The 11920-nt window shown below is 38.8% G+C and overlaps 1 protein-coding gene across 1 annotated transcript in view; it reads right to left on the minus strand.

Moving 5' to 3' along the window:
• ptc (protein patched) overlaps positions 1–11608 on the minus strand; it is a 95585-nt gene extending 83977 nt beyond the window's left edge. The window contains exon 1 of the mRNA XM_017905002.1: positions 11272–11608. Coding sequence (XP_017760491.1) covers positions 11272–11490 — 219 coding nt within the window. The 5' untranslated portion in view covers positions 11491–11608. The remainder of the gene's footprint in view (positions 1–11271) is intronic.
• Positions 11609–11920: the final 312 nt, after the last annotated feature.

Raw genomic sequence — 11920 nt, forward strand, 5'->3', positions numbered from 1 at the left:
GAGAAACGGTACTTTTCTATAGCCACGGACCAGAAAGCGGTCGGTCGAAAATGCATTGCGCGAAACAAAGGAAAAGGAAGAGAAAAAGCACCCGGCGCAATGGGTTACACGAGCCAAGGGTGTCCCGTCGTTCGGTTCGCGGAACGTGCGCATGCGTGCGAGTATGCACGCCGGGAATCGTAAGGGCAGTGGCCGTGACTGACTGACTCATCCGGCATGAACGCGGGGCGCACTGCGCGCCGAGCGGCTCTCCCTTTTCAGGCCGACGAGAAAAGTGGAGCGTCGACCCCGATGAACGCGCCTCCTTTTTTTTCTTCTCCACGCTCCCGTCCCGATAACGCCGGCCGCCACTGTCACCACCTCCCGCCGATACCGTCGCTGACACCGCGCGATTGTGCAACCGCGTAAACGATAAAACAGCAGCGCGCTGCGGCGCGATCCACCTCGCTTTATTCGCGCCGCGGCCGCCCTGGGTGGCACCGTCCGACGAGTTTGTCTCTCGTCCTCTCCCGACCAGATATATCTCTCGCGGTACTCCTTTAAAACTTTTTCACCATTTTTCTTCATTTCACGCGCGAATATTTTCCAGGTATAACGAGGCATTTTCGAATTCCGATTTTTACGACAAACTCTTGATTTCTTGGTTCCTGTACAGTGTGACAAATAGATACATCTCTCGCGGTACTATGAAAGGAATTTTTACAATTTTTCTCAATTCCTTTTCTTCTTTCGGATTCACGCACGAGTATTTTTCAGATATAGCGAGGAATTTTGGAATTCCGATTTTTGCGAAGAGTTTTAGATCTCTTGATACCTGTACAGTGTGACAAGTAGATGTATCTCTCGCGGTACTCCGAAAGGAATTTCCAGAATTTTCCTACATTCCCTTCCTCTTTAAGGAGTCATGCTGGAGTGTTTTCCAGATAGAACGAGGCATTTTGGAATTCCGATTTTTGCGATGTGATAAAGTGACGAAATATTTTGGAAAATTATTGTTCTCGTGTTCACTGTGAAGTGTGACAAGTAAATATATTTCTCACGGTACTCTAAAAGGATTTTCCAGAATTTCGCAGAGTTTTTCTCCATCCCCTTCCTACTTTTGGACTCACGTGTGAGTATTTTCCAGATGTAACGAGACATTTTGGAATTCCGATTTTTGCGATGGTGGTGAAGCTATATTTTGCGAATTTTTGGGACTTTTCCTTTGTTTTTCAATTCCTAAATACGCGAATTTTTAAATATAGCGAAGTATCGAAGAATTGCGATCTCTTCGAAATCATCAAAGCCCAGAAAATTGATAAGAGACGAATTACTCACACGTGGACGAATTTTGAATATTTTTTCTACGCTTATCTTGCAATTACTGTGATATCATATGTTCACCTTCGACAAATCGAAAATCAAAAATGTGAAGAATTTTCATATACGAACATCTGATAGAAGTACAGAACATTTGCTGTACCTACAATTCACGTTATGCAAATTGCATTATCTTCTTTTTCCAATTCACGATAGACAAAATCACAATTCAGCACGATCTTCGAGCCAGTCACTCGAACATGCGATCTCTCGAATCGTTTCTTTCAAAACCCCATTGAAACTCCTTTCGACGATTGCATCAATCCATGTACTTATTGCACATCGGTCAATGTTGGTAGTACGATACTCGAGAAAAATTTGCCCCGATTATAATAAAACGTATGCATTACTTTCAATTGCTCTTAGCTCGGCGAGGAACGGTTCGAGATACGTATACCTATAATAACAGAGGAACCGAGTGTCAGTTCTCGAGAACGTTTTGCTCAAGCTAGTCTCTCTGGGTGGTCACACGAGCGGTTTCCACGTCACAGATGTACCGGGTCGTCCGAATGTATCAAAGAATATTATAGTATTCCACGAATGATCAGCGAAGTGACGATCATCGTCTAGATAAATTTCCAAAATTACACGATTCGTCGAAATTAAATAAAAATTGAAAATTCCTGCGAAATATTTTATCCCTTAATTCATAGCCAGGTACTTTGGGTATTGATAAACAGGCACTGGGAGAATCTCCTTACTACCATCGCGTTAAACGATTAATCGAAACTGAAAATTGAAAATTCCAGATAATACTTTATCTCACGATTAATGAATAGACAGTGTGAGAATACCATGACAACTATCGTATTAATATGTATCTGTAATTATGACAGTGGTCTAAGTAAAAAATTTAGGCAAATTAATATTCTATTTATTTTGAGATAATGTGAAATTATCTCAGCAAAGCAGTAGAAGGTAAAATTATTGAATTGAACTTGTAGTCATGGAAAAATTCAGATCTAAATGCTTCCCAATATTTTGAGACAAAATACATATAACTTAGACCACTTTCATACTCACCGGTATTATATATTTCCCTTGAAATTGAAAATTACAGGATTCGTCGAAATTAAATAAAAATTGAAAATGCCAGATAATATTTCATCCCGCGATTAATAAATAGTCACTGTGGGAATACCATGACAACTATCGTCTTAATATATATCTGTAATTATGACAGTGGTCTAAGTAAAAAATTTAGGCAAATTGATATTCTATTTATTTTGAGATAATGTGAAATTATCTCAGCAAAGCAGTAGAAGGTAAAATTATTGAATTGAACTTGTAGTCATGGAAAAATTCAGATCTAAATGCTTCCCAATATTTTGAGACAAAATACATATAACTTAGACCACTTTCATACTCACAGACATATTATAGATTTCCCTCAAAACTGAAATTTGAGAATTTTCGTTAAATATTTTACCTTACAATGAATATACGAACATCGACGAGAATTCCAACGAAAATGACAACCCTCGTCTTAATAAATCCATAAAATTGGACCCCCCGAACTTGATAAAATGAAAAATTTTGGCAAAACGTTTCATTTTGCAATTAATACAGGAATATCAACAAATGAGTGCTGTTTGAGTTCCACTGAATGATGAACAGACCCGTTGTGCGGGTATAGTGCGAGTATTATGTGTACACGATTTAACGAACATCGTGGCCATAATACGAGCGCAGAATGGGTACCGTGCGAGTCTCTAGTGTACGCTAGTACAATAGAGCGAATGAGTATTGATTACCGATATTATGCAAACACTACGTGACAACTGTGAAAGCGAATGCTGCGCCAGTACTAATGAACGAGTACTGTATGAATACCATTATTACGACGCGCTCGAGCAACATGCGTGCGCGCCGGCACGGGTAAAGGGGACGAATGATGAATGAAAGTTCGAAATAAAACGAGTGACCCGCGACAATCTTATAAGCATTCAAGGATGTTATTAACATGGCCCCGGCGCGGCCAGATTAACGTGAATAAATGGTAATTTCGATGCGATTCTGTATTCCGCGCCGCCAGTCTGCACTTATACGTATAGCCAACGTGTAGCGGGGAATTAATAATGTAAGGAAAACACGTAGCTGAATTGCGATATGTTATATGCGCTTAAGAAAATTTACTAACATTACTTTTCACGGTAGATTAACGCGGATACGCGAAAATTCCCGTGTAATTCCTTACACTGTAACGTAATTACGCACACATCGCGTTACGTCCAGCCAATAAACGTGAAAGGAGGAACGTATAATAAAATTACGATATTCTTAACGTAATCTTCCTCGTAATATATTGACGAATATCCTCTTCGTATTTTTATAATTAATTTTTAAATTTATTAGACGCGGTAAAGAAGGATCGTCACGTATAATGTTAAACACTATGGAGCATTTACCGCATGCAAATCATATTTTTAATTCATTCAATCAAATTTTCTGATTAGCTCAAGGAACCTAGTTGTAGATATAATTTAGTATCAATAATAGAAACAAACAAAAAATTAGACGTGGAGAGAGTGAATGGAAGAATTACGAAATTATTCGCGATAAAGTCGTATACTTAGAATAAAAATTGCGAAATCCAACGCAGAGTTAGACTACAGTACTGTAATCCTGTGGTAATCTTCAATTACAATTTTCTCGAATGGTACACGTTTCTTTGATTTTATATCGTGCAATGTCGAAAACAGGTTTTATTGTCTTCACTGTACAGGAATTAACCCTTTGCGCTCGAGAGGCACCCTTTAGTCGCCATTTGATAAAATTTCGAAGCTCGATATTCATAAATATGTGAAATTTCAGATAATGTAACGGTGTGCGAGGTATTGAAATCAAATAATTCTACGTATTAATTATCATACGATTTCTTATTCCTGCTCAGAAAAATATCGTCAGCTTTGTAACAGAAAATCTTTGAACTCCTATCCTTCTTTGTCCAAAAAATCGTCCTATATCGTACACCTTTAAATTATCTGAAATTTGACGTATTTATGAATATCGAACTTCAAAATTTTATTAAATGGCGACTGAAGGGCGCCTCTCGAGTACAAAGAGTTAAATATTCATATGTTCCTTGCAATAAGTCGTTACCCTTTTCAGCTTCCCCTGGCAAAACTTCGCATTGGTTCTTTTGAACAACTATACACTCGTGCAATCAAGTACACACCTTATATTAAACCATTTATTTTGTAAGTGGTGTAAGTCCTTCTAAAAAAAGAGAATGAGATACCACATAATTTGTGATTAATTTAGCCTAAACTTTTTATTTACGTGATATCTCTGTATTTTCTAAAATAGAAAAATTTTCCCGAAAATTTGGAATAAATAGAATAAATAAAATCAAATTTTCCCGAAATAGTATCCTATAATAGTAAATTTCTAACGCGAGGATAGAGGAACGAGGCAGCTCTCGACACACTGAAAAGAAGAATCACGAAAGAGGAAGGACAGAGCAAAACATCGTTGGGAAATTGGCTTTTTTGAATGCTCATGCATATGTGGGAGCTATTGGAGGAACTCGTTTCCAGCGGATAGCAGAAGAAATTGTTAATTGGAATCCTTGGAAGAAACGCGAAAATAGGTGCTTCTTACTTTACGATAGTTTCAGATAATCTCACCGTCTATATGGCAATTCGATGGAACTCGTTTCCTCAATGAAACGAGAAACCGTGATTCATGTACCTGGACTTTTCACTCTGATGAATCTAGAGAGAAAAATCCAGTGACACGTCCGTTGAGAAAGATGATTTTCTCGGAGATAACTTAGGATAGATGAATTCATAGAGACATAGCTAATTTTTCGACTTAATTTTACTAACTGTTAATTTTGATTAAAATTTTGATTAATTATTAATTGCCACAATTTTTCTCTGATGAATCTAGAGAGAAAAATCCAGTGACATATCCGTTGAGAGAGATTTTCTCGGAGATAATTTAGGATAGATGAATTCATGGAGACATAGCTAATTTTTCGACTTAATTTTACTAACTGTTAATTTTGATTAAAATTTTGATTAATTATTAATTGCCACAATTTTTGTCTGATGAATCTAGAGAGAAAAATCCAGTGACATATCCGTTGAGAGAGATGATTTTCTCGGAGATAATTTAGGATAGATGAATTCATGGAGACATAGCTAATTTTTCGACTTAATTTTGCTAACTATTAATTTTGATTAAAATTTTGATTAATTATTAATTGCCACAATTGCGGTTTGTCAATTGGACTAGGCTGACCTCTGCCCCCACCTAATGAGAAATTATCAACTCAATCAGGGTTCTGTTGTAATGTATTTTGATCTATTGTAATGCACAATGATTCTATTGTAATGTATTTTGATTATATTACAATAATTGTAATGTATTTGATCGTGGAAAGATTAATTTAATTTAATAAAAATATACAGTTTAGAAAACAGACAATGTCGCAATACTAAGTGTACTTATGCACACTTGATGCACTCTAAGGATAAGAGGTATTACGCGTAGGTGTTTACGAAGCAAGACTCTTATCTGCCGAATGTTTATTTAATTTCGCGTTAGAATAACATTGTGTTTTATTTGGCAGGTTTTATTTTCGGTATTGCAAACGATACTACGGAGAATCGATGCCTATTGAAATACAATTCGAATGTTCCTTGAAACCATTGCCGAATAAATATCACGTTATCTATGATAAGCTATAATAAGTGTCCTTCGTTCCCTGGTCATCGGCGTCACTAACATGAAATAACGTAGCATAATTGCTTCCACGAATTAAATAGTTTAATATCTGAACGTGACTCACGCTCTAAGAACCTCTAGTACAATTTACAAGGAGAGTGCAAGTCCTTTGGGTCATAGATTTAGCTGAAATTTTGCAGGTTTGTAGACTTAGTCATCCAATTGAAGAAAATGTACCATTATAAGGGCAACCACTGGATAGTTTTCGAAATATTTATGATTTTCGAGAGTTTTATTATTGCCTTAATTACAGATTTATTTCGAATATCTATCAGGTGCCGTTGTAGCCTAATGGGGATACCCAAAAATTTCCACGCTGGTGGCAATTTTCGGATGTTGCCATTAGGCTACAGTGCCACTTGATAACTATCGATAACTATTTGGAAGAAATCTTTGGTTAAGAATAATATAAAGCTTTAACACGTTGAGTGCTACGTCAGTCCCTGGGGACTGACAGTAGACTTTTCGCTTTGGCAGCATGGATTCTGAAGACTGACAGCGAATTTTTCGTTTGATCGACATCGGTGCGTAAGTCCGGAATTAAAATTAGGGATTAAAAATTATTAATCCTTTTGCTTCAGTCTGCCGAAGCAAAGTAATGTTCTGTTCATAGGTCTCAGCATACATGAGTACTCGACATCAAGTGCTCACTCGCTGCCGCCTGAGCGAAAAGCATAGCAAAATCGGTGCCGCACTCATAAATATCTCAAAAACTATTGAGTAGTTTTGATATTGGAATCAAAAGTCCCGAAGGACTTGCACTCTCCTTGTTAGTAGATCCTCAAGCATTTCTCTACGCAACTCCCAACGTCATTAGAGTGTATGCATTAGTCCTCGAAGGGTTAAGTCTCTATTATCAATCTTGATCTAGAAACCTGGACACGAATTCCCCAGCAAAAGCACACGAAGTATCCAGAAAATGGCCTATCTACCTCATCTAAATGAATTACTCTATTCCAACTACTAGCTCCAATGGTACGTTTAACAGTAGCATTCCTGAAACGCCTCTGGTCCGCAGCATTTCAAGCTAGCTGAGCCAGATAAAACGGAAGATTACCAAAACGGGAAAGGAGAGAACGATGGTACGAGATGGATACAACGACAGAAGGTGTTCGAGCAGCAGTTGCAGGGGGTGTGTTCCAGGCTTCTGAGAAAAGCCTACGGAAAGGCCCGGCGTCGAAAGCTCGCAGGGTAGGGTACAGAGTAGGGTACAGGGTAGGGTACACGGACCCGTTTCGAAAGGTGATAGGGCCCCTGGTTCACGTGCCGTGCACATTCTGGCTGGCATTCGAGATGGAAAGATCTCGAGGGACGATCTCGGTGTCGCAAGACCGCTCGAGATCGTCTTCGTCCGAGGATTTTTTCCAGGGTACCCAGAGGTCCGTGGAACAAGGAGGGGTTGTGCGTGTGTTTCTTCGGCAGGAAGTCGATCCTTCGTCGATCCACACTTCACAAACCTCCGTCGTTCTTTCGTCATCCCCCACCCGGGCTCTCACCTTCGAAAACACGTCTCCGGACCACCCGCGTGTGTGAAAGTTTACAGCTAGCTGCTGGAGAATTTAGAGAGCCATTCGTGGAAAGGGTACACCACGGTTCTGACCGGCCGACGAAACTTCGTGTAGCTATGAAGCATTGTTCTAGATAAACTCTTCCGGACCACCTTCAGCCTGACGATATGGCTACGGAGCCCTCTGTTCTTCTCCGTCTCCGATATCTTTATGCGGAAACGTACAACGCGTTTATGCCAGCCTGTCGTCAGATAAGGGCGGGCGAAGTAGCTGGTCAAGAGAATTGGTAGGATAGACCTAGGAATATATAGGATAAGACACGCTTTCTACGGACTTTCTTCGTTTTCCATACACCAGGTGTGGGTGGCTTTTACTGGATTGCAGATTTATTTAGATTTTAGGGAAATTAGGAAGACTTTTTGGTGTTCTTTGACGAAGAATGCTACTCTCTGAAGAGCCTCTGGTTATTATTGATAAAATTGCAGTGTATAGTCATTTTAGGGAAATTAAGAAGTAGATGTTCTTTAACGAGGAATGCTACTCTTTGAAAAGCCTCTATTTAGTATTGATAAAATTGTAGTATGTAGTCCTTTTAAGGAAATTATGAAGACGTGGATGTTCTTTGACGAGGAATGCTACTCTTTGAAGAGCCTCTGGTTAGTGTTGATAAAATTGCAGTGTGTAGTCAATAATTTTAGGGAAATTAGGAAGACGTGGATGTTCTTTGACGAAGAATGCTACTCTCTGAAGAGCCTCTGGTTATTATTGATAAAATTGCAGTGTGTAGTCATTTTAGGGAAATTAGGAAGTAGATGTTCTTTGACGAGGATTGCTACTCTTTGAAAAGCCTCTATTTAGTATTGATAAAATTGTAGTATGTAGTCATTTTAAGGAAATTATGAAGACGTGGATGTTCTTTGACGAGGAATGCTACTTTCTGAAGAACCTCTATTTAGTATTGATAAAATTGTAGTGTGCAGTCATTTTAGGGAAATTAGGAAGACTTTTTGGTGTTCTTTGACGAAGAATGCTACTCTCTGAAGAGCCTCTGGTTATTATTGATAAAATTGCAGTGTATAGTCATTTTAGGGAAATTAAGAAGTAGATGTTCTTTGACGAGGAATGCTACTCTTTGAAAAGCCTCTATTTAGTATTGATAAAATTGTAGTATGTAGTCATTTTAAGGAAATTATGAAGACGTGGATGTTCTTTGACGAGGAATGCTACTCTTTGAAGAGCCTCTGGTTAGTGTTGATAAAATTGCAGTGTGTAGTCAATAATTTTAGGGAAATTAGGAAGACGTGGATGTTCTTTGACGAAGAATGCTATTCTCTGAAGAGCCTTTGGTTATTATTGATAAAATTGCAGTGTGTAGTCATTTTAGGGAAATTAGGAAGTAGATGTTCTTTGACGAGGAATGCTACTCTTTGAAAAGCCTCTATTTAGTATTGATAAAATTGTAGTATGTAGTCATTTTAAGGAAATTATGAAGACGTGGATGTTCTTTGACGAGGAATGCTACTCTTTGAAGAGCCTCTGGTTAGTGTTGATAAAATTGCAGTGTGTAGTCAATAATTTTAGGGAAATTAGGAAGACGTGGATGTTCTTTGACGAAGAATGCTACTCTCTGAAGAGCCTCTGGTTATTATTGATAAAATTGCAGTGTGTAGTCATTTTAGGGAAATTAGGAAGTAGATGTTCTTTGACGAGGAATGCTACTCTTTGAAAAGCCTCTATTTAGTATTGATAAAATTGTAGTATGTAGTCATTTTAAGGAAATTATGAAGACGTGGATGTTCTTTGACGAGGAATGCTACTCTTCGAAGAGCCTCTGGTTAGTGTTGATAAAATTGCAGTGTGTAGTCAATAATTTTAGAGAAATTAGCAAGACGTGGATGTTCTTTGACGAGGAATGCTATTCTTTGAAGACCCTTTATTATTTATTCCTGATAAAATTGCAGTGTATAGTTACGAAAATGTTCTGATTTTTGTTAAATTCGATACAGTGGGATTTATTAAAATATGGGCAAAGATGCATAGCGAGGTTTTAGTGAGGATAATCCTAGTTGGATCTTAGACTGTACAACATACGACAGAACAGTGAAAGATGGTTGATTTGAGGATTAATTTTCAGAAATCTAACATAGAAATGAAAAGATCAGACTTGCTTAGTCTACGTGCACAGTTTGATAAAACTTAATAGTTTGAATAAAGTAATGGTGTTTCATTTTACTTGCATAAATAAGGAACGAATAACTTCGTTTTCTGGAGTTTCCACAAAATAGAAACATATTTTTAAATATAGTATAACACTAAACCTACTATTTGTTTCGTTATTTCATTTTTTGAAGCTTCTATTTCTTTTTCATTCACCGATTATTTAACCATTTTAGATAGATTTAATATCAACACTATCAGTATCAAAAGAAACTAACATAGCCTTTAAAATTAGCTGACGAATTATCCCACAAATATCAACAATTTTTCACAAAATAATTTTACCAACCTACAACACGAAAACAAATTAAAGATCACAAATTTCAATTTCTAAATCAACAAAAACGTATCAAAAATCTACGCAATTTGTATAACATTTCTACCTCACAACACCAAGCTGTTACCTAAGATTTTCAACCAATTGCGGATGCCAATCAATTTCCTTTCACATTGCCTATCCTCTCCCGATTCTATTAGAACATATACAAGACTATCCGACGCGCTCGAAAATCATAGAAAATCGACGAGCAGCAATTTAGGTAGATTTTCAATACAGCGAACACGGACGTCGTTTTTCGTTGATTACATATCGCGTAATAGCCGATAGAAAGTAACAGATAGAAGAAAATTTGCGCGGAGCGCGATTACCACGTCTCGGAGGTGGCCGAAACGAGGGCTCACGGGGTAGCGTGCGATCGCGCTATTATCTACGTCTAGTTAGCGTAACCGGCCTCCGCGGAGACAGCGATGCCCGTATAACCCGCAGAGAGCGTGTATCTCATCGATCAGATGGCTCGCGATAGGAAAAGCACGCGCGACTCCAACGCCGACTCAAGAAACGCCGGACCAGTGCGCGAGACTTACTACTCACCCTTATTTCCCCTTTTCCGCTGATTCCGGGGTTACCCGATAACCCACGCGTCGACGTACGTCGATACGTCCCTGGAGAACGTTGATAACGATTGTATAGGATATATGTTTTGATATCCGATGATAATGGTTTTGGTTCCGATGTTAAGCGGTATTTTTAATAGTTAATAGTTTTGAAAATACGAATTGAGTATATGGACCGTGGGTATAGAGACGTGGGTCGTTAAAATGTTGGAGGAACATGAAAGAGAAATTTGGAATTTCTTTTTATAGCTTGTTGTCCGTGAGGCTGTTTTCGGCTACGAAAACAACGAAAGGTGACTGTGGCTATAGTCTACATTTTCCGTTTCTATTTTAACTACGTGAAAGATGTTAGGGGATACGTAATGAACGCCTGAGGAGCGTTTGGGAAATGGAGGAATTAAGCAGAGAAACGAATGTAGAATAGTTTTGTTTTTGAAAATTTAAAGATAATTCTAATGGACACGATAATTTCTACTGTTTCGTAATATGACCTCGGATTCCTTACACAAGAGCGTTGTGTAAGGATAGGTATAGAAAATTGTGAGTTCGATTGACTTACCTTCTCGAGCTGATCCAACGCTATCGCTGCATCGGTCCAACTTGGCCTGATGTAAAGATCCGACTCGTGTCGTTGCTTCGCGTTCTCGACCGCTTTGATATTCTTCTCGCTGTGACTTTTCGTGACACTTCCATTCTGTGAGGACTGCGAGCCTTGAAGGCACTGAGAACCAGAAGGGCGTCCCGCTAGGATCCCTGTTGGGCCGGACGCAGAAACCATGATCCGTCATACATTCGCCCCGGCACAATTCGCAGTATGATTATTTTTAATATTTCTCCCCTCCAACGTGACGTTTCTTTTCGGTCCACTTCTCCACGCTCTTTTTCCCCTCTCGATTTACTCGTAACGTTACGGCGACACGGGTTTTGAAAACGAAACACGAACAAGACACGAACAGGAATGGAAAAAAAAGAAAAAGAAAAAAGAAAAGATTTCACTCTGCACACTTGTTACCGCAGGTATGCACGTAATTTTCGCACGAACCTCTCTAGAAAACACTTGTCACAGCACACGTTCAGTCGGTCTTTCTTGTTTACCGCGCAATTCGTCGACGCCGTATACGTGCGACGAGCACGGCAATCGAAATTCGCGCACGAGGTACACACAATTTCTTCTGCGCATGCGCGACTGTATCGTGCCCATCGATGGT

This window comes from Eufriesea mexicana, unplaced genomic scaffold (genome assembly GCF_001483705.2).
Source record: "Eufriesea mexicana isolate 0111107269 unplaced genomic scaffold, ASM148370v2 scaffold3550, whole genome shotgun sequence".
In the NCBI taxonomy this organism is placed as follows: Eukaryota; Metazoa; Arthropoda; class Insecta; order Hymenoptera; family Apidae; genus Eufriesea; species Eufriesea mexicana.